Below are 25,835 nucleotides of genomic sequence, written 5' to 3' on the forward strand. Positions count from 1 at the left end.
TCAAAGTAAACCAACAACTCATTTTGCTTCCCTATTTAAAAGTCAACAGTAATTTTTTTTTTTTTTTTTTTTTTTTTTTTTACGAGAAAATTATATCGTCCAATTAAAAGGGAATAAGCGCAGAAAATGTAAAACTTAAAAATTTTTTGTTCATCTATTTAATTTAATTCTTTCTCTCTTAGTATTTAGTATGATTCCTTTATGAATATTACAATAATTTTAAGCTCTCAGAAACATTGAATTCTCATTACTTTTATCTTTTCAAATTAATCATCTTCTACGAAATGAAACATTAAATATCTTTTAAAAACACACAGTAATTAGCTATTTTAAATATAGTTTAAATTAAAAGTTATCTTTGCTTATTAAATTGCGCGCAACAGAAGATTTATATAAGAAAACGGTTAAGGAATTATTTTAGGTAAATTGAATTCAGTTGGAAAATATGATATGATTATACTGTTTAAAATTATCCTTGAAATTTAAAGCAAATTAGTGAAGTTATTAGTAAGCTCAAATTATTACATTAAATTATTTTTAAAAATGGTCATAAATGTCATAAAAATTACACGCAGAAAATTTTTGAGTAAAAATTACCCTCCGAATTTGGTACTGTAAAGACATCTAGCTAGTAACTAAATTTTTACTATGTAATTAGTAGAAACTGCACGTCACTTACATGCTATCGAGTAGTATATTTTACCATGCGCATGAAAAAATTTAGATATTTACCACATGTCCTCTCGGTATCAAACTTTTTGGGTAATTTTTACTAAAAATTTCTCTGCGTGTGCAATCACAATGTATTTTTTTTTATTTCAATAATTTTTTTTATTATCCATAACTTGATAAATACTCAAAGTGATAGTTATTCGAAAAAACCATAATTTTAACCCTTTTAAAATGAACTGTACCAAACATGCGGTGAAGTTTGAAAATTTCTAATTAGCGGTTGCGGTGTTTTTTTTTTTTTTTTTTTTTTTTTGGTGAAAAGACACGGCCATGATCATGCATATGTTCACATCTAGCTATAAAGTACAAGAGGCCGCATGAGGTTGGAAGAGCGCAGTGACGTTTTTTTCAAATTTTCCTAGAAACTTAAAAAAAAAAAAAAAATTTTCTGAAACGGTTAATTCAAAATTCTGTTTTTTATGTATGATAAGTGAATTATTCTTTAAATACTTTAACTTTTATAGCATTCAATTATCCTACAAATATCAAAAACTGATAAAAGTTTCAAAAAAATATCAATATGTTGATTAATGTTTTCAATTTTAAGTATACAACATGACCTAGGTCAATTTAAAAAATAATTACATTTGAAAAAAATTGTAAAGTGATTACAGAGAGAGATACCATGCAGTTTTTTTCAGAGACGTGCAAAATAGTGCAAAAAAAAATATTTTATCAACCCCTAAAGTTACACAGTATTCAGAGACCCCCGATTATTTTTAACTCCAAATATCTCAGTAATTATTCATTCAAAGAAAAAAGTGGAAGATATCTTTTTGATAGAAAATTTACAGCACTATAAAAAAAGTCTTACACTTATATCGATAACTCGATATTTACAGATATATTTTCATAAGATCAATTACGCTTTTTTTTTATAACTTTGAAATTTTATGATCCGGAAGTTAACAGACAATTAACAATTTTTGGATTTTTGTTTTCAGCAAATCAATCACAGAAAAAAAAAATGCACATGGAGAAAATTAAAAAAACTATAAGTGCAATTTTTTAAAATATTTTTTTTTTTATAATTTATCGTTTTGAAAAAATTCCAAAAATTATTAAACGTCGGCTAAATTCAGTATCGTGAAATTTTTTCCGTTTTTCTTCTGCCATAACTATTCTATCATGTATCAAAATTAAAATTTATGATAATCATACAAAACATACATTTGTAAATAGTTACATAGTATTTTCATTAAAGACTACTTTAAATTTAATTAAATTTTCATGACAGATCTTTTAAAATCGAAGATAAATTTAAACAGCGCTCAGATAAAATAAACTTGACATTATGAACCGGTGATGCTAATTAACGATTTATTAGAGTGTCAAACGTCAACATTAGCATGATCCGTTCAAGCGTGAGAAGACTCCTGTATTAGTATCGAGGATATGATGTCTTCTAACAAGCTCTACTTGGGCAACTCCTGTCTCCAGAGAGTGGATAAAGTGCATGAAGGGTTTCGATGTTATAAACTATAGTAAGGGCAAACCAAAACTTGACAAAGTTAGCGCTTGTTAAAAGTTAAGCACTACAATGCTGGCATGTTCGTTGAGACATGTCGAAAATACCATGTGCGGGCATCGTCATCAATACATATATATATATATTATATATAATAACAATAATTTGATACTCTAAGGCAACCTTATGATACATAGAAATTTCCGCGAAGCACGAAACTTGATGTACTTTACATAAAATTTGTTTACTCAGTTTGCTCGTGTTCATACAAGTGCATACTAGTTTATAATTGGCAATTCGATCATATAAACCATACAATTAATATAAAAAAATATTTATTAATTAACTGAGTTCAAAAGAATTATAAATAATAAATTTTTTTTTTCTTTATTAATTTAACGATTTCATTTATTTGAAATTATTTTATTGTTATTATTTTTTTTTTTTTTTTACTCGAGAGAATTTATATTATTTATAGAGGTTCGATTAAAAAATTAGTCGTTAATTGACTTGCATGGCTGAGCAATGGGAGCGAAAACGAATGTCGGAATGACGTACAGAGAAGGGAAAACATCAGAGCGATTGCTGAGTCTCGAATTAGAGGCACCTGTCAACGTATAACACATTTGTTTATATACATATATAGATAAATATAAATATATTTGTGTTTGTATATGTATATATGTGTGTGTATATAATAGTACGTGTGACCATTGCCATCTAGCCACGCAAGAGAAACTCCACCAATTAGCAATGGCGCGAAACTCTAATGGACGATAATTTGATAACGGAAGCGGAATGGAGCTGCCGATCGTAGTTTGCAATTACTTGTTATCCGCTTATAGTAAACCTGATCCTTACGTCATTGAAAATCATTATTGAAGCACGATAACATCATGTACAAAATAATAACGATATAATTATGCTTACACCATATTAGTATCACTCTAATGACCTTATTTTCATTTATTTCAATAATTTGGTTTTTATTAATTAATCCACAATAATCAGATGAAAAAAATTATTTATTAATTTTAATAAAAAGTATGAGATGGTTCATTAGTAAATAATCACGACAGTTTTTTCTACATGGAGAGAAAATTATGGTAACCGTTCTTAGTAAATTGACAAAATAACAACCCATAATGTTATGGTAATAATTACGTGGAATTATGGAGAATACACGGAGAGAACTTTATGGTAACAATTACAGTATATTATGGGAATAGTTCCCATAATGCATGGTAAACGGTTTTTTTTGAAATGTTTATTATAGGAACGGCATTCATATATATTATAGTTATCATTACTATAATATTATAGTAATCGTTACCATAATATCATGGTAACCACTACCATATATATGGTAACCGTCACCATAATATTATTGTAACGATCACTATAATATTATAGTAATCGTTACTATAATATCATGGTAACCACTACCATATATATGGTAACCGTCACCATAATATTATTGTAACGATCACTATAATATTATAGTAATCGTTACTATAATATCATGGTAACCACTACCATATATATGGTAACCGTCACCATAATATTATTGTAACGATCACTATAATATTATAGTAATCGTTACCATAATATAATGGGAACGATTACCATAGTATTATAGTAATCATTACCATGATTCTTTCACATGCGATATGGGAACTGTTACCATAATGATAGGAATTGTTCCCATACTCATGGGAACTTTTCCCAGAAAGTATGGGTCTATATCCCATAATCCCATGTAATCATTACCATAAAGGTATGGGATGATATTCAATAAACGTACTAGGAACGGTTACTATAAATTTATCTCCGTGTACGCCCATGATTTCTAGGAATAGCTTTTATAGTTATGAGAACAATTACTATAATTATGGTATTAATTACTATGGTAATTGAATTATGGTAATGATTAACATTCCCATAGAAATAGTTCCCATAGGTAGATAGTAATAAATTCTATATCCACATTGGAACGGTTCCTAGGTGCGTATGGGAATAAATCCTGATAACCACTTCCATAATAAATGTAAAGTATTCCTATAATATTATGGTAACGTCATATTACTATAGTATGATAATAACCATTACTATACTATTATGGCACCGATTCCCATAATATTCTGGTAACCACTACTATGACATAATAATAATCATTCCCATACATTGTGGGAATCATTACCATAATGTGTGGCATCGTTTACCATAGTAGTATGGTAACAAGTACTATAGTGACATGGGAATGATTACCATAACTTTGTTGGAACTATTCCAATATCGTGTAGGAATAAAATCCATATAGAAAATAATATTTACCATAATTACTATGGGTGCCATTCTTATAATCGATGTTTAAAGAACCCTGTTATCATAAGATATGGGAACCGTTCTCATAATATACTGTAATTATTACCATACATATCTCTCTTTACAAAATTTATAATTTTTTTTAAATTTAGGATTAGCTAAAATATTTTGAAATCACAAGAAGAAAATAACTGGAAAAAATTGAATTCTAAATGCTTTTAATAATGTATTAATTCAGTTTGAATTTTAATCTATTGATGAAATGAAATGAATTAAAATTCATACTGTTCTAAAAGTTGATACAATCACAATGAATAAATGATAATTAAATGTCGTGATTAATCAATGAATCTTTTAATTTTTGGAATTTAATTTGTCGAAAATATCCTCGGTTAAATTATAATTAAAATATTAAAGTGAATGTAAAAAAAACCCATAAAATATCAATAATATTGAAGGATTAAATTTTACCGCATAAATTTTTCAGCATAAATAATTAATTATAAAATTGAAATTTCAATAAATATTTAATGTTGTTGAAAAAATGAAATTTAACAAAAATCACATGAATTTTAAAGTGGACAAAAATGTACTGTTGTAAAATTCATTACACATAAAACTTTTAAATCTTTTATGCAATAACTAATAAAACAAATTCATCTGTTAACTTAACTCATGAATAAGTATGTAATTAAATCCTATAATAAAAACCAGAGTTAACCATAAATATTTAAAAGTATTTAGGACACTATCGGGATTAATTTTTTAACGTTAATTCCATTTTCTATAAATGTACCACTGAATTAAAATTAATTTTTTCCGCACTGCTACACTCAGAAAATTAAGTCACTGTGTTTATGATGCTAAAATTTTAATTACAATCATCTAGAATGATTGGAACGTTTTTCAATGGAAAAGTAGTTAGTGTTATAATTTTTTGAATATAATTAATAATTACTGGATGATAACTTCTGCAATAAATTTCGTAACAGTTACTATCAGGATGGTAACAATTATAATTTCTGATGGTAACTGTAACCATCCGGATTATAAATATAACTATTTATAATAATAATAATAATAATAATAATAATAATAATAATAATAATAATAATAATAATAATAATAATAATAATAATAATAATAATAATAATAATAATAATAATAATAATAATAATAATAATAATAATAATAATAATAATAATAATAATAATAATAATAATAATAATAATAATAATAATAATAATAATAATAATAATAATAATAATAATAATAATAATAATAATAATAATAATAATAATAATAATAATAATAATAATAATAATAATAATAATAATAATAATAATAATAATTAACTCTAGTTAACATACAGGATTGTAATAATTATCATAAATATGATTAATATTACAATCTAGATTATTTATAAATTCATCTAGATAATATTTACTATTATCTGATTACTGGTAGAAATTTTTACCATAACTAGATAGTAACTCCTATTATTTAATTTTCTGAGTGTAAAGTTAAAAGTGATATGATACACTGTGAAAAATTCCCATTAAATTTTACTATGGGTGCATTGTAACCCCGGACCATAAGAAAACTGATACAAAACTTACAAGTGTCCCATAGTAAACGTATGCGCATAGGTCCCAATTGTGTCGTCTGCGCATACCGTTTACTAATGGATACTTGTAAATTTTGTACCAGTTTTCTTATGGTCCGGTGTTACAATACGCCCATAGTAAAATTTGTTGGAAATTTTTCACAGTGTAGTAATTTATATATCAAGTGCGATTGTGTGTAAGACGGAAGTTGTAACGATTCACTACCGAGTCGGAGACAAGATTGTTACTACAATGAGCATCTTATACGGAATTGTATTATACTGTAAAAAATTTTGGTGTAAAAATGGTCACCGAAAACTTTACACGGCCGTGTAGTATGAAGTAACGGTGTAAAAAATCCTTGGTCTGAATTATCTACGTGTAATTTAAACACGGTATAATCTGCTTCTTTTACACCATTCCGTAGTCTAGTATTTTGAACATTTAAATATTTTTATGATTACACTGTAAAAAATTTTGAATCCTAGGTGTGGTGTGACTGATTTGGTGTTAAAATTTTCAACACTGCCAGTGTGAAAGTTACACGACGCACGGTGTTAAATTTTTGACCGTGTGAATAAGAACACTTGTGTAAATGTATAAGTTTTTTATTCAAAAGTCTCGATTACTTTGACGCTAAGAATTAATTTTTATTTTAGAATTATCGACATCAATAATAATAATGATATACTAGTGTTCCAACTTCTGCATTGTTCATTAATTTTTGACGATTGATTATATTATTGAATAATATTTGAACAAATAACACCAAATGGTGTTGAAGAAAACTCTAATATCGTGTTAAAATAGTACACCGCTTGATATCGCACACCAAGAAAATTTCACACCGATTACACCGTGTAAAGTCTTCGAGAACCATTTTTACACCAAAAATGTTTTACAGTGTATTTTTTTTAACACAAAATTATCATGAATTATACATTTACAGACTTGATGGTGTAAGAATTTTTAATTCACACCACTTAAATTTAACGCGATGTTCGGCGCAATTTTTACACCAAGTTATTTACACCACACTGAGTTCAAAAATTTTTTACAGTGTAGGCGCTAAATGTTGTACATTTCGAGTATGTGTTACAAAAATATTTTGATTATTTTGAGTAATTTTTAATTAAAATAGAGTATAGTATACTTGATAGCCAGAGTAATGTTACAAAATATATATAAAGTTAGTTTCAAGTACAATATATTACAGAGTATAGTGTTAAGTAGTAAATGTCAAAGTTTTCAATTACAATATCTCTCAAGGGGTTTTTGACTTAAGTAATTCTTGAGTAGACACTTTCAAGTTTATTTAAATATTTTTTTTCTCCGTTACTTCCTTTGTCTTTTTAAAACGTGAATCACTTTATATAGTCACCAGTTTCTCGCGGCTACAGAAGTTCTGCCGTAAATTGTTAAGTGAAGTTGATGAAACGAGGCACGAGTGCGATTTATTCGTATAAACTTGAGCTCTTAATGTTCAGTACCCAAAGGGACGATCGCGTTGTGATCATGAGAAAGACAAGAGTCAAGAGAAATAGCCTGGGGTTATCATTTAGACCTACTTCTCTACTTATACATCTACATCTCTCGACTTACCTACTATTATATAACTGTACTATCACTGAATAACAATAAAACTTTAGTATAAACTTTATTAAGGTACTTTAATTATTATCATTGTCATAATAATAACAGTTATAATATCATTTTTATTTTATTAAAAATATTTGTTTTTATTTCAAGACTAATCATTTTTAATTAAAGAATTTTAATGTCAAGATTTTTTTCAGCTTCCAGTATGTAATTAAATTTATTAATTTATTTATTTTTGTTGCAGTGGAAAAATATGTTGGAGATCAATTAAATTTAACTAAAATAACTCGTACAGAAATGGGAGCATATTATTGCATTGCGACTAACGGAGTCCCGCCAACAGTCAGCAAAAGAATAATCGTTGATGTCGAATGTAAGTTTATTAATTAATTAACTTGAAAAAAAAAAAAAAACTCTGATTATTAATCATTTAAATTTGTCTAGACAGCCAAAAATAAAAAATTAATAATATGAACCGAAATATACAATTCAAGTATTTTGTGTCCGTTCATACTATTTATGAACGATATTGAACGTTTTATGGTTTAAAATACCCGGGTCACAAAATTTGCTCTATTCTAAATCAGTTAAAAATTTTTAATTATTTCTGTTCAGTTTTACTTTTTATTTGTATTTAATCAATATGTGAAATTTAATCGAGATTCGTTTGCACTATTCCTTATTTTGGCTATTTTCAGACGTGTTTTCAATTATTTTTAGTTTGTTTTCGGTTGCCTATAAATCATATTTTTTTTTTCTCATAATATAATGCCTTCTTTTGACTTTATCCAGACCAAAATCAGACATTTACTGCCTATTATTTTTATTAGTCTGTTTTTGATCATCTTCAGATAAAAAACAGCTTAAAAATTTAAAAACAGACCAATTAGTCCTAATACAGTCTAGTTTGACTGAAATCAGATCAAATTTTTGACACGGGTAATTATTTGAAAATAAATATAATATAATAATCTCTAAAACAGAGAGGGGGCACGATGGCCCTCCTGAAAAATTTGGTAAAATTTTTTTTTTTTTCATTTCCGGTCAAATCATAAAATCTCTGATGAAAAAATCTCCGAAAAAAATTCGCAACAGAAATAGTATATTTGTGCTTAAAATCTTTTTAAAAAAAAAAAAAAAAAATTTACAAGCGTTTTTTTTTTGAGAGGAGCCGTCGTGCCCCAGAAAAAAAAATTTTATTTTGTGTTCTGGTGAAACCTTAATAGATTTGCTTAAGGTAGGTCCAAATTAGGTTGACCTAGAGATTAAAAGTCATAGAAAATTATTACTGGCGTAAGGGGGCCGTTTTACCCCACCCTCCCTCAATAGTTCGATTAATTTTTTATCCTTTTTTTCCCGAATTAAAATTTTTATTTTTTTATTTAAATAAATCAATGCCCCTAAATTCATCTGATACTAAAAACTTTTCATTTATTTCAAAAACTCAATATAATTCATAAAAATTTTAATTTCTTTGGCTTTGGAAAAAATCATTTTATCTTGATGCCAACATAAACGACTAATAACCGTCACAAAAGATTAAACTATTATTGAAAAAAAAAACAGGCATCTAAAATATTTTATAAGTTTTCCATTGTGGACACAATAAAAAAAAAAAAAAAAAAAAAAAAAAAAAAAAAAAAAAACAAACAAACAAAAAGTAAATTTACCCGAGACGATATTGTATTTTGCGTTGTTTAAATTTAATTCGGTTTTCTGCGTCGACTCCCACGAATCAGCCGGCACAAGTCTCAAGGGAAATACAAAGACAAGAAGGACGTCCCCAATGGTCTTGGTCATTTTTCCATTTTATGCGTTTCATTCGTTCGCGTCAGACTGGTCCTGCATACCTATACCACACTAGTACGTGTCTCACTTACAACATTCTTTAGCTATCTCATTCCTTCTATTCCTTTCGTTTACCACATTCCAGCATACATATCATGGCTAAAATACACAGACAAACGTATAACACACGTTCACTCTTTTTCATTCTTTCCTATAAATAGTCCACCGCGAATAGTACCAAGTAGTACAACAGTACAAGTAGTATAGCCAGTATATAGGCACGACAGTGTCTCCTGAATATTTACAAGTCCCAACTACATATTTTATTCAGGTGAGTGGGAAAACACTGCAGTTCTCACGACGACGCGGTCAAAATTGCTGCTATAGCAGTGGGTATATATATATATATATTTGACAACGAGGTAACAGTAGCAGACATCCCTCGACAAATTTACATGTATACACTTCTACAAGAACATATATTATACGTATGTGTTTGCTACTTTCCGATTACTCTATTTGTCCACACTAGAGTATACACACACAGACACACACACACAAGTTCTATCTCTAGAGTACCCAGTAAACACATATAGCTAACATCCTAATCTCACACTATCTATATTTAAAAATACACTTTAAACTTTTTAAAATTATTCAGCTATTTTCCATGCTTAAAATTACACCATTATACCCTCGTGTTGGTACATAATCTAGGTTAATTTCTTTTTTAAATTTTTATCATATGTTTTATCGTCCAATTTTCTGATAATATAAAAAAAAAGATAATTTTTTATCATTGAAATATTTTTTTGTTCAAATATCTATACTTTAATTTATTTATTGAGTTGATTATTAATTTAAAATTTAAAAAAATTACTAGCAGTACTCAAACCTGCATCACTTATTTTTTTTTTTTAAATACGTGAAAAAAATATTGTGGTTTCTAAAGTAGCTGAAATTGAAGTTACCACAAATTGGAGTAAAGAAATGCCGACTAACTTGTAGTAACCTCAACAAAAACTGTAGTAACGCAAACTGCACTTGCTAAAGTTTACTAAATATTGCGATAACGGGTACTATTCACAGTAGTACACGTTATCGTGATGATTCTACTGAAATCTTGAAGGTGGAAAAATCCCTATTTATTTTTATTAAAAATTTTGGAAATTGACATCTAAAAGTTATTGTACAAAAATTAAAATTCTGGATAAACTAATAGAGATATGACAAAAAAGTACAGGAACAATTTGGTAGCTACTGAAATTTTCTACAAAAAAGGTCTGACAACATTTTGACGTACATCTAATTATTTTGACGTGATTTAAACTTAAATTATAAACTAATGGTTTTGTTTATAATTAGTTTAAATTATATTGTATTATGTCAGTAATTCTACGAACAATGATTATCAGTGTAGTTTGATCGACAATCAGCCGTCAATTGTTTAAGAGTCAAAAACGTCAGTTAAAGCTTAACGCTGTGGCGCTCGAGGATTATGCGAGGCATGCCAAATGTGGCTATTTCACTCAGCTTCTATGTATACCGGAACCGATGGCATGTCCTCCAACCCCGGACGCTTTCCACAAATCCACGGATTCCCATACTGACCCCTAATTAACGCATACTTCTCCGCTACACTACTAACGTATCCAGTGAATTCACTCTACACTAACCCACACTATATTTCTCATATTAACATAAAGCAACCAACATATATCAGTTTACCTTTATACCGAACTCAAAATTACAAAAATTTATTTTATTATTGTTATTTATTCAAATTATTTTACCTCTAAAACTTGTAGCTATAAATTAATTGTAAAAAAAATAAACAAAAAAAATTTTTGAATTTTTGTAATAAAAAAAAAAAATTCGAAAAAGTTGACCCTGGGCCAAATCTATAATTTCCCGCTGTTTTCGAGCTCTCTAAGTCCGACCGGAAATAGAATAATTTCTTAAGATTTCAAAACGTCAAAATCTGACGAAAATTCGATTTTCGAAAATCGGACCGAAACCTATAACTTTCCTTTTTTTAAAAATTTTCAATTTCTATCGCGGGAAGTTCAAAAAAAAAATTAATAAAAATAATATTATTTTAAACAATATCCAGTACTGAAATGAAATTTTTAATAAGAACTGTGTGAACAGAAAAATAGCCAGTGTTTGTCTAAAGAAAGTATATATCAGTCTTCTGTGAAAGGAAATAAATATGGCGATTTTTTCACATTTAATTTAAAAAAAAAAAAAAAATAACTTTTTTATAATGAAAGATGTAAAGTCAAGGTAAATTAAATAGTTGACATTAGAGAAGCAGTAGCTAGGGAAATTTCCGTAGTTAGTTATGCATAACAACATCAGTTTGTCGTTTCAAAGAGAAGCAAAGCGGGACTTTGGATCATACATCATACATATACATTTATATATAGTATATATACATGAATACACTGATACCCACTCGAGTACACGCGTATCATCTAATCTAGCAAGACTCAGCTTATCTGTCGTTTAAATTACTACGGATTCAGTCCCCTGTGTCGTCAGACACATGAGAGAGAAAGTTTACTCAAAGCAATACAGTTTCTATTCACCGTTTCTATCTATATATACCATATATATGTACTTATCATTCTCAATCGGTTTACCACTCATAAATATATAAATACAAATTTAACATTCAATAACACTTTTTATTTTAAATAGTAAAACTTATATATTTATAAAAAAAATAATACAGAGCAACTAAACTGAACAAGTTTTTACACGGAGAAAAAATTATAGTAACTGTTCCTAGTACATTTATCAAATATCATCCCATACCGTTATGGTAATGATTACTTGGGATTATGGGATATAGACCCATACTTTCTGAGAAAAGTTTCCATAAGTATGGGAACAATTCCTATCATTATGGTAATAGTTCCCATATCGCATATGAAAGAATCATGGTAATGATTACCATACTCACAGAAATAGTTCCCATAAGCAAATAGGAACCAATCCTATAACCACATTGTAATGGTTCCTATAATATTATGGTAACCATTCCCATAATATTATGGTAACGATTACTATAATATTATAGTAACCATTACCATAATTCCATAGGAACTATTCCGATACCATATGGGAATTATACCCATAATTATAGGAATGATTACCATAATATATATGGGTGCCGTTCCTATAATCAACATTTCAAAAAAAACCGGTTACCATGCAGTATGGGAACCATTCCCATAATATATTGTAATTGTTACAATAATTTTCTCTCCGTGTACGGAAGTTGAAAAGTACTTTGTAAAATGTTTGTTGGTGTACTGTTTGAATGTAGTAACTGAAGATTATATATCTATATTTTTCCATATATATATATGTATTTATTGATATATGAATGTATGTATGTATGTATTTCAACAGTTTCACCAACGATATTCGTGCCAAATCAGCTGATGGGAGCACCAGCTGGAAAGAACGTAACCCTTGAGTGCAACATTGAAGCACATCCACGAGCGATAAGCTACTGGAACTTCAACAACTCTATGGTACTAAGCAACGAAAAGTATACCAGCACGATAATGGAGAGCAGCTACAGAACTAACATGCAGCTGACCATACGAAATCTACAGCTCAGTGATTTCGGTAACTACAGATGTATCAGCAAAAATTCACTCGGCGAGACTGAAGGATCTATTAGACTATACGGTATAATTATTATCAACTTTTTTTTTTTTAACTAACAAAAAAGTTCTGTTAATTACAATCATTCAATTAAAATGATTTTCAAGTACAGTCGGACCTCGTTATAAGACTAGTTTGGGGAGGTAGGGGAAAAAATTATTACAATTTAGGTTTCCCCACTGTTGCACTTAACTGTTTCCGCCCAAACCTCGCTATAAGACTATCGTCGTTTTGCATTTTATTTTTATTTATGTATTCGGTTCACCTCTGCTCTATTATACAATGAATCTTATTTTACATATAATTTTGAATAAACGAAATTTTGTTGTTCATTTCTCTTAATTAATCAATTATGTGAAACCACGGAATTTAAAGTATTCTTAGTGAAAGTAAATTACTTAATCTAGCCTGTACACGGAAAAAAAATAAATCATACTGGTTACTATTCTGCGCAGTAATCAACGGAAAGTAAGTAATTGTTTAACACGTACTATTACTTTTTAAACAGTAACCAATGCTGTGCTACACAGTACATGAAACATATGATTGGTTACTGCTTAAATAGTCGTCGTTCATAGTTCACGAGTATACAAATCTCTCAGTGCAACTCTTATTGCTGTATAGAATGCGAGAACTTACTATTCAGTGACAGGAATGATTACTTAGATCTCGTAGATCTCATTAACCTCCGGAACAGTACTCAGTTCTGTTCTGACATAGACGGTTACTTTCATATGTGTCTTTACTATTCTTGACACACATTCCTGTCACTAAATAGTAAGTTCTCGCATTCTATACAGCAACAAGAGCTGTGCTGAAAAGTTTGTATACTCTTGAACTATAAACGACGACTATTTTAGCAGTAACCAATCATATGTTTCATGTACTGTGGAGCACAGCATTGGTTATTGTTTAAAAAGTAACAGTACGGGTTAAGCAATTACTTACTCCTGTTTTACTATGAATCAGTCATATTAAAATATATTTTCACTATACTTTTCGTCGATTACTGCGCAGAACAGTAACCAGTACTATCTATTTCTTTCCGTGTATGTATATGGAGAAAAAATTATAGTAACTGTTCCTAGTACGTTTATGAAATATCATCCCATACCGTTATGGTAATGATTACTTGGGATTATGGGATATAGACCCATACTTTCTGGAAAAAGTTCCATAAGTATGGGAACAATTCCTATCATTATGGTAACAGTTTCCATATCGCATGTGAAAGAATCATGGTAATGATTACCATACTCATAGAAATAGTTCCCATAAGCGAATAGGAACCAATTTTATAACCACATTGTAACGATTCCTATAATATTATGGTAACCATTCCCATAATATTATGGTAACTATTCCCATAATATTATGGTAACGATTACCATAATATTATAGTAACCATTACCATAATTCCATAGGAACTATTCCGATACCATATAGGAATTATACCCATAATTATAGGAATGATTACCATGCACCATATATGGGTGCCGTTCCTATAATCAACATTTCAAAAAAACCGGTTACCATGCAGTATGGGAACCATTCCCATAATATATTGTAACTGTTACCATAATTTTCTCTCCGTGTACGTACATTTTATCTCGATTTTAATCGTACTGTTCATTAGTCTTATAACGAGATTTCGGCGCTAAATTTTCATTGAGTTGTTAGTGGTAGAAGCGTTCCGAGCGAATTTTAAAAAATCGAGGGAAGAGTCTTATAACGAGGTCCGACTATAATTCTAAAATAATCAACACTAAGTCATTTTATTAAAATTTTTTTTTTCCATCAATTATCTCTTGTTAATTTACAAATTTATAACTTTATTAATTTTAGAAATGGTCCAACCATCAGCACCACCGACTGCTACAGAGATAAAAAGTAGCGCAAACAAAGAGGGTGAGTTTTTTTAAAAAGAAAAAAAAACAATAAACATATCACTAACATTATACTAACATCATTATCATCATGATAGTAAACGACAGCAAGTAATTTAAAAAAAAATGTTGAGGAAAAAAAATAGTAAAATAAAGTAAACAGATGTGTGAGTGGAGACAAGTTTTATCAACGTGGGAGTAATCCTTATGTATTTGTGGAGTCCAGTATAAACATGGTTTCATTATTGAAGAGCTAGAATAACTTGGGAGAGGATAGCTAGGTCAGGTCCCCGTGGTTTCGCCATCTCTTCCTGCTTTTCCTCCTCTTTCTCCTGGTCCTGCTCCTAGCCGACAACTCTCCTTCCTTTGGCTCCTTCATCTTGTGTGTACCCTCCCACTGGTAGTTTACCCCTGGTTCTTCCAGCCTCCGCGGAGAACTCGGCTACTAGAAGCGAAACCAATCTTAATGTGTTCTATTATTAACACCTGTGCTGCCAGTGTTTTCACAATTTTACTTGCATACTTATACATACATACATACATACATACATAAATATATAAATATATATGTATACATTGAAATCACATTCGCATATTTAGTTGTTGTAAAAGTTGCGCAGCCAAGCAGCAGAAAAAAATTTTAATTCAACCGAAAAAAGTCGATGATAAACCGAGTGCTATAATGAGAAATTCAATAGCGCAAATGGAGGTTTATATTAAAGTCTCGATTCGCAAGGCCAATAAATTCAACTCTCACTCTCTTTCTCAGGCTCTCTTTTTTGTTACTCCATCTCTCTCGCTCTTTATCGCCAGAGGTTTAAATTCAAAAGAGTCAAATAAAACTCATGAAAACTCGATCGGATTTCATGACAACAAGAACTGCCGCAGGATTAGAATAATAAAAAAATAAAAAATAAAAAAAAATATTGACGTAAAATCATTGAAATCGAATAAATTATTTAAGTACTTTTATATAAATTTTTATTTTATTTTCTTTATTCTTTTGAAAATATTTAAGAGCATTTCTTAAATATATATATGTTATATACAGCAAATATATTTTAGCTACTGATATTTATGGGTAAAAATATATAAATTTCATTGCATATATAAAAATTGATTTCTGTATTCAAATCGTTTAAATTTAAATTCAGTATCTTATATTATTAAATATATATCACTCAAGTAGTCTTTTATATTTTGTATAAAAAAAAAAAAAAAAACAATGAAATACATTTATTATAATAACAAAATATTAAATGTAAGCTTACTGCATTAAAAAAAAAAAAAAAAAAAAAAATTAGAGTACAGACAAAACGTGACTGTGTAACAGAGCAGTTACTGTTAATGAGTAAAGAATAAAAAAAATTAAACGATAAACAGCGAAAAATAAAGTAAAAAATTTATTTAAACTTTACTACTAATAAATTATTTTATTTTCCGTAATTCATCATCACGCTTTACACGGATCTTATTACAATTTTGACCTAATTAACGATATTTTTAATTGAATTACTATGGGCTGTGGATAAGAAAAAGCGTGTGGCAGCACAAGATGGTCTTTGTAATGAGTGTGAAAAGAAAAAAATATCTTTAGAATTAGAGTAAAAAAAAAAAAAAAAAAAATTAAAGAAGGGAATAAAGAAGAAGAATAGAATGAGTTCGCGGTGCTCCATTATTGTTATCTTACAAACGAATCGCAGAAAGACCAATTTAGTTGGGTGGGAGGGAAGACGACCAAGTCGTATAGAACAGTAGACCTGTAACCTCTTCCTCATTCACCTACTCTACTACTTTAGTTTCAGTCCGTCCAAAAGAATAAGCTAGTAAGACGCGAGTTGAATACGCGAACGCGAAAACTAAAATAATAATAATAATAATAATAATAATGATAATGATAATGATAATAATAAAAATGGGTAAAACTGAAACGAATGAACGAACGAGCGATAACGTTTGCCACTGCGAGTAAGAAGAGACTATAATAAATGCTCTTATTCTTTATTTTCTCCATTCATTTAGTTTCGTTTACTTTTTTTTTTTTATTCTTTCTTCCCCATTCTCTTACTTCCACTGACATTTCATACCCACACACTTGAACGATAAATTTACTGCCGCACGCGTCCATTCGTTGCGATAAAATTTCATCATAATATACTATTAGTTCGTGGAAAAAAAAAATTAACAATAAATAATAAATAAAAAAATAAAAACAAAACAAATTGATACAACATAAAAAAAAAACCATGAACATGAAAAAATAAAAATCGATTGTCGATTGAGCGCTTCGACCAATTTCGATTGCACGCGTCGTTGGAATAACGAGATAGTTGGTCGAGTTATTTTCTCCTCGTTCATTAAATAGTTCAAAAAAAAAAAAAAAATTTTTTTCAAATAAATAAAAGTAAAGAAAATAAAAAATGAAAAATGTAAACGATGATAGAGTGATTTTACATATAAATTTCATTGGGGTTGAGCAGTACCGGCACATCAAAGCTTGTTACAGTTTCAGGATTTTATAATAAAAAAATTTCCCAGCGGCCATAACACAACAGGACATTCATATATAAAATATACATGCAATCGGTATATAAATATATGTATGTATATATGGACAGTTAAATAAATCGAAAGGTGAAAGTCGGGTTTTCTCTGTAGTAGATGATCCAGTGGTTGAATTATTCCAATGGGAATACAGTGTTTCATAATGAGTCAGTATCTCCCCTCGGATTATTCATCGATCCTGAGTTTAATTAATTATCGGGAAAATGATAGTCGACATCCCGGCGTCCCGAGAAACGCGAATGCCAGTTAGAGTGTTGCGTCCAAAATAACACCATATACAATAACTTGTCGCCTGTCTAACAGAGTTTCAAATTAATTAAAACGGATTTCACAACGAAAATTTATACACACACACATGTCTATACATTACAACCAACTGAATAACGACAATACTTTTTCATATTAGAAAAGGAAATTGCTCAATGAATTTATTATTTATTAATTAATTAATGAATAAAAAAAAAAAACAATCTGTGTGCGATAAATCAAAGCGGGTGTTACGCCAAAAGAACAAACAAGCTGCCAAGCCACATACTAGACCCGTGTGACTTATCCGCGCAAGTGTTTCCAAGCTTTACGCTCAACTCCTGAAGGGTTTACGAAGAAAAAAGAAGACACAGTAACCTGTAAACAAATCCCATGGAGACAAAAGCAGACGCAGGAGACGCTGGAGACAGAGACAGTGTAAAGAGAAAACCCGGGACAAAGAGCGGAGGTTTGAAGGGGAGTTTAACGTAGACCGGCAGATAGGAAGAACCAGAGTAGAGGCAAGTCAAGTAAAGGCAGGGCAACTTGAAATACGGGCTAAGTGTGATTGCACATGGGGCGAGTAGCGAGGCACGTAATATATTCACATACTCTTAGCATAGAGACAGCTCTCCCGACGGCCATATTGTTTGGAGTAAGCTACCAGTGCTGTATGTGTGTGTACCTATCAGCCAGCTCCTAGGAGATCCAAGAGCACTACCAGAAGCATGCCGCTTTGGTGATAGCGATGCTGCTGGTGGAGGTGATGCTACTGAAACTAAGTTTCCGGGTGTATTTAAACTTTTATTCGAAAACTTTTTAGTAACTTGCTACCAGCAACCAGTCTGGGTTAGCATACCCAGGGCTCGGGTTTTAAAAGACACGGCGTACCGGTTCGCATTGTCTACTAAGGGAGTGTAGGAGTGTACTACTCTAGGATATTTTAAACGCTGCCTGGGAAATTTCAACGAGGTCGAGACCATAGCTCTTCTGGGAATTATATATGTGGTCTATATAGATATAAATATATAGATATATCTACATAGAACCTAATGCTAACTGTCGTTAGAGTGAATACTGTAGATAGATAACAGATAGACAATGACCAATCGTCGAACGCCTCTGCTATCGTGATAGCCGATAGTGAGCTGGAGTAGAGGGAAGGTAATTGTCGCGTTGGTCACAGACCATCACTCTTCACCTAGATAACTGTCGTGCTTTCTCTATTTTTCCCGTACCGCTCGTTATTTTCCCGTCTAGCCGTACAAGTCCTCGATTATCGACGACGCTATTTTTACGTCTCGTTTTATTGAAACGATCGCTTTCAACAGACTTAACATTAATCAGACATCATCGCACACGCACACACGATACCCAAACAGACCCACTTAAATAATTAGCCCAACTTTTTCCATTATCATTAATTTATTAATTAAAAAAAACTTTTTTTTTTGTGGAAAAAAAAAGAAACGAGAAAATAAGTAAATTAAAATTGAAACTTTTAAAAAGTATTCATCAAGTTATAAAAAAATAATATAAAGAAAATGATAATAAAAAGTGTTAAAAAAATGTTTTTTTCTCAAGTATAATTTTTTATTCGCGTTGAAACAAGTTGAAGAGTTGCCTACGGACATAGTACACCAACTCTATCTATCTACTCTATAAAAAGTTAAAAAATAAATAAAAGAAATGAAAAAATAAAAAGACAAAGAAAAAATGAACAAGAGTTTTAAAAAAATAAAAAAACATATATTTTTTTTAGGAAGGGATGGGCTGTAAGTGTCAGAGTTTTCTCATCCTACGACACGTGTACCAACGTACATTGAGAATAAGTCGAAAAAAAAAAAACAATAATAATAATAATAATTTACAAACAAAAACAAACAAGAGAGAAAGAGAAAGACAGACGTAGAGTAGTGAACATGACGCGAAACTATATAGCCCGGTTGTGAATACAGAATTATCGCCTTTGAAACTTTCAATCTAGCGTGTAAACAGGCCATGCGTCCCTCGGGACTTTATACCCCAAGCCTCGTCTTGTATATTTTTTTTACTGGAGCATTATGCACAAAGTATGCATTTTAAATTTAAACCGGCATACCCCCCGATTACGCGTTTTGATGTCACTAAAAAAAAATATTAAAAATATAAACAACAACAACGAATTTTCATAAGCGACTAAAGCCCTGACATTTATCTGTTTCCTATTCTATTATAATTTTAATAAAAAAAATCTACACAATTTTTTTTATTTATTTTTTCTTTTTCCTACGGCACTATATAGTCTTTTGTGTGTGTGTTATTGTGTAATATAAATCGATGCTATGTATGACAAAATTATCAATATATAATCCATTTCACAATACCCTATTTCCATTCACTAACCACAAAATCATTTTACCTCCGTATATTTAATGAGTAATTCGCAATTAATGTTATCACTATTTACAAAACAATGCATTAATATTATTACTATATTTTTTTTTGCATGATCAATGTTCACATATTTACACACTACCAATAACAATAATTATCACAAGAAAATAATATTTGTTAATTAATTAATTATATAATTAATTAATGATAATAATAGTAACAGTTACTAGTAAATAATTTTTAAAAAATATTTTAAATGTTTACGACTTTGTATGGTGTGGAATAGCAACAGTGCATGATAATCCACAAGCACAATAGTTCAATTGATAGACAATTATAAAAAAAAAAATATATATATATATATATATACATACTTATTTGTTAATAAATAAGTAAGTTAAAATGCACGCAAGGACTCGCAGCTGGAACCTGGTAGATGAGGTGTCCTGATGTTAATTTTCAGGCAAGCAACAGAGCACCCCGACGCCACCAAGAAGACCAACGACAATATGGCCGGCTGTTTACAACCCTTATCACCCGAAAAGGACAGAACGACCGCCGACGAGCCACAAAGAAGCTGAAACACGCGAAAGAAAACTTCATGGAGCCAGCACAGGTGAGGAATCATCACCATTCTGCCTCTTACCCTCATCTGCTTCACTATTTATTTATTTTTTTTTTTTTTTTCTAAATCAAATAATGGTTTTTAAAAATTATAGACATTTTTTAAAAAACTCTTGCGACCCTGAAGTAATAGAATATTATTTTTTATAAATAATAAAAGTAACTAGACCCTTGTTTCCTATTATCTCCTATCCCAGCTCATATGCTCCATATCACAAAGCTTTTTTTTTGTAAACTATAAAAAAAAGGTCAAAGGAAAGGTGATTGCGATACACTATTCTGCACCATGCACTGTCGCATTCCCGTTCTATTATTTCGCATAAGCACAAGCTCACAGACGGCAATTCCACTACTTTGTAAATATAAGTATATATTAGTGTTTAGTGTGTATGTGTATAGGATGCCAAGTCTCACTCTTATACTTGTAAGGATCTGGTTCCTCGTTTTCACGCGGTCTTTGTATTATACTTATCAAGGCACATTTATATACATTTTAACCGCATCGGCACATATAAATACAAATACTCCTCTTGTTGTTATTGTTATTAGTTATTATTATTATCATTATTTTTTTTTCTTGTTATCAAAGCTGCAATATTACGTTGGAAACGTGAGTTTGCGGTGTAAAAACTCGTGATGAAAATCAAAATACGTATAACTAAAACCACTAAGATATCACAGCTTACTTTGATAATAATCAACTCATTTATTTATTATTATTTTAAACCCACTGGCTATAAAAAATTTAATTTAGATTTTTTTATCACGTACTTGAGATTTTTTTTTATTAAAAAGTTAATTGAAATCATTTTTTCAACGCGTTTAAGTAATAATAAAAATATTAATTATTAATTTGAAGTTTTATGTTCGCTCTCAGTATAAATTTATTTTTAAGAAAAATTTATATATATTTGCTTTTCATTACTCGAGTCTATATTATTTAAAAAATTTCTTGTTTTTACTTAAATAAATACAAAATTTTGAATTACGAATATTTGACTTTTATAACTATGGAAAAATATATATGTGATATATATAAATTAAATTAATTAAATGTTTTAATTACCTCAATACACTATGTCTGATTAAAATAATCCGTATTCATTAATGTATTTATGTGCATGTATATGTACATGTACATGGTACAGATGAGCAGCTAAAACGTATTTTAACGCGTGGGATTTTGAATTTCCATATTCTAGAGATTTGGTAACGTTGATTTGAAATGGTTTGCATGATAAATCATAGAGACGATGAGCAAACCAGTAGATAGCGTGATGGACCTAACCACTAACACACATACACACATATATATGTATATATACAAAATACATTTACATTAATATACAAGTCATCCAATTTTCCAGGGCATGCATACATATTTTGTTGCATTAAAAGTGTTCCTTCTAAATGTCAACGAGGACACAATATACTTTTGTCTGAACAGTACTTTATATTTTTTTTTAAAGCAGTAGCTGCAACAGTGGTTGTACTACTAGTACCAGTAGTACAACCTTCCTTCAGTGCTTTCTCTCAGAATATATTATCCAATAAAATAGTGATAGGATGGCTCTGAAAAGTCGTATGGACGTTCTAAAATAAAACGAATAAAAATATAAAAAAAAAAAAAAAAATAAAAATTTAACAAAAAGCTACCGGTGAGGGAGTAGTGTTTCTTTTGCAAGTGTATGTCTACCTAGGAAAAACGATACGTGCTCTAACGTACTTTAGTCATACTTTATTCATGTTCGTCTACAGACAAAAAATATATAATAAAGAAAAAAAAACTTGGGCTTAGACCGGACTCACTTTTCACTATCACTGTAACTTGAATACTATGGCGTCCAATGAGTTGAGGTTTTTTTTTTTTTACAAAAAAAAAAAATGATGATGATGAAAAAAAAGTAATGCGGATTTTTGCATCTTTATTTTTTAATAAAATAGATATTGCGGTAGAGAAGAATTTTTTTATTTATAAAGAAGATAAAAATCTATTAGTAGTGAGGCGAAATTCACGAGGGAAATTTGTAGAAGAGAATGCGTAGATACCGCTGGATTCATGATCGAAGAAAAGTTGTATTATAAAAGTTTAAAACCTGATATCTGCAGTGATGTTAAAACTACATCGACTATATCATCAATAATAACATGATATAATTTAAAATAAGCTTCTGAAATAATTTAAATTTACTACAATATTTACTGATATTTTTAATGGCTTTATTACTGCAGTATAATAATTTATACACTGAGAAAAAAAATAACTCTTGTGAAAACAATATTTTTTCAAGTAATAAATTGACATTAAATTATTGCATTATTAATTTCATATCTACACTGAGAGAAAAATTTATTTGAGCCAAATGAGATTTGTTTCAGGCAAATAAATCCCATATTTGAATGGACCCAATCAGTATCTATTTGAGACAAAGATATGGTTCATTTGAATGAAATAATGATTTTTTTATAGTTAACAAATCTGTATTTGATAACGCCATCAGCCGTCGTGGAATTTTTTTTAACCAAGATTTGTTAACTATAAGCAAATATATATTTGAATGAAATAAGTAATTTTGTTCAGTAAAATAAATCTTTTAAGTTGGCTCAAATGAATTGTTCTCTCAGTGTACACAGTAAAAAAGGGTTTGTCGAAATAAACACATAACGTATGTAAAACAAACGTTTTACACTTATTTATATGTTATTTTCAGATGTCGTGATTGTTGAAAGTTACACGCGTGTATGTTAAAAGTGAAAAATTTTCCAAAAATTCTTTTATGATAGTCGAGATTATTTTTAACATATTTTGTGTGTTGATTTAACAGTAACATATGAAAAGTGTTACTTTCGTATAAAATAACATTTTTGTGTATTCAAAAATTAATCGATTGCGATAGTTTAAACAAGATAAACACTGTGTGTTAAATTGACGGTTCGTTTTTTACTGTGGACAGGGCAAAAAAAAAACTTGGTAAAAATTAACACAATACCGTGTGTTAAAACAAAATTTTATATAAATTTTTATGTTATTTTGACATTATTCATTTATGTAAAAAAATGTTAATATTCTCTGTCACCGGTTCTAGAACTTTAACACATTGAAATGTTATCTGCTACACACGTAAAGTGTTAATTTAACATTTTTATCTGTGTTATTTTAATACTTATAAAAATTTATGTATATATAAACACAATAAGTGACTCCGGTAAATTTAACACATTCTCGATATTACTTTAATGAATTAACACACGCTCTTTGTTGAAATTATATTTCAAAAGTGTTAACACTTGCTTGGACAATAGCACTGAGTGAATGTTACATTCGTTTTAATTAAAATTTTTCGGAATTAAAAATGAACTGATCAAATGACAAAATAGTATGTTAAATTAACACACAAAATTGTTAAATATTTAACATAAAATTGTTAACACCGACTTTTTCTTTTACACAAATACGAAAAAGTTTTTACTGTGGTGCGCGAAGAATAATTTTTTTGATAGAAGAGAATCAAAATTTATTTACACTTCTGCAAAATATTTTGAAATAAACTTGAGTTTGTTAGATTAACAAAATTTTTTTTGAATGAAATCTTCAAATTTTTGCATCAAAAATATAATATTCAAAAATTTTTAATAGCATAATTTGAGGTAAGAATACGCAATGATTTTAAAAGATTTTTTTCCTCTCAGTGTAGAATTTAATTTACAATAAGATATTTTTTTGGAATAAAATCGAATGAGTTAAATTTTAAAAACTAAATAAATCTTTTGAATTTATAAATTACTAAGGAAAATTACATCTGAATTATGATAATATTTGATAAAGTTTAATTTAACTTTATTAACTTACAGAAAAAAATTAAAAATTAAAATTTCCATCATCAAATTTATTATTGAATTGAATTCTTTGAAAATTCCAATTAATTATGTAAATATTCCTTGAAAACTTTATTATTATTTATATAAAAAAAAAAAAAAACCATTCTTTTTATATGAAGTGAGCCCAATTTTAAAAATAAATCGTCTTATAAAATTTATTTCACGGCAAATTTACTATGAAGATATTCAACTCGAGATGGTATTTAATAAATTTTAATTTAAACTCAAATAACTTATTAAGTAAAATAAATTATTAAGCTTAATAATGATCAAAAGTAAAAACAAAAATGGATAATTAACATTTATAATTAAAACATTCCAACGAATACTAATTATTTATTAATTCTTTCTTATTTCAAAATTTGACCTCCATTAAATTAAATAATTTAAAGTAATCATTTATTTAAATTTAACTGAAACAAGTTTTAATTTCATTATTAGATTCTCTCATTAAATTTATTTAACAAATGATAACTGATATTCAAATCGACCCTTTATCTTCTTGAGTCCACAATATCTCAATAAATTGCACCATTTTATTATTTTTAAAATACAAAAAAAAATTACTTATCACTTGTTAATTTTTCTTCTACTGTCTACTTCTTCACGAAAAGACTTTCTTTATAAAATTTAAGCTTAAAATTCAAATAAAAATTACAGTGCCACTTGTAAAGCTGGAACAACTAACGCCAGTGGAAATATTTACAGTGCTTCCTGTAGAATTGATATATCCGGTTAAAAATATTTGACCGAAAAGGCTAAATTTGATCGAGATCGCTCAGAAGCCGTAATTTGATCAGAAGAGGCCGAAAGTACGCCGATAAATTAAGTCGACAAATTTCCGCGATTTTCCGTCCTTATTATGGGCTATTTTTCAGTCGCGCTAATTTTTAGTCTTGTGTTCACTTCCCGAGCCTTTTGTCGGTCAACTTTTTTATCCATGTAAGCTTACATTATATTTAAGACTTCACATTTTATAAAGACCACGGTAAAATCTCCCACTGGCACTAATTAATTCCAATCCGATTTAATTAGCACTGAAAATTTAATGGTAGATTA

General features: G+C 29.1%; 1 protein-coding gene across 2 annotated transcripts in view; it reads left to right on the forward strand.

The window, feature by feature from the left end:
• Positions 1 to 25,835, forward strand: part of LOC103574180 (lachesin) — a 201,721-nt gene that overhangs the window by 165,462 nt on the left and 10,424 nt on the right. For both annotated transcript variants that reach the window (XM_014439900.2, XM_008553579.2), the window contains 4 exons: positions 7,976 to 8,104; positions 12,940 to 13,224; positions 15,046 to 15,108; positions 20,737 to 20,889. In XM_014439900.2, coding sequence (XP_014295386.1) covers positions 7,976 to 8,104; positions 12,940 to 13,224; positions 15,046 to 15,108; positions 20,737 to 20,889 — 630 coding nt within the window. The remainder of the gene's footprint in view (positions 1 to 7,975; positions 8,105 to 12,939; positions 13,225 to 15,045; positions 15,109 to 20,736; positions 20,890 to 25,835) is intronic.

Source organism: Microplitis demolitor, chromosome 7, assembly GCF_026212275.2.
Source record: "Microplitis demolitor isolate Queensland-Clemson2020A chromosome 7, iyMicDemo2.1a, whole genome shotgun sequence".
Taxonomy (NCBI): domain Eukaryota; kingdom Metazoa; phylum Arthropoda; class Insecta; order Hymenoptera; family Braconidae; genus Microplitis; species Microplitis demolitor.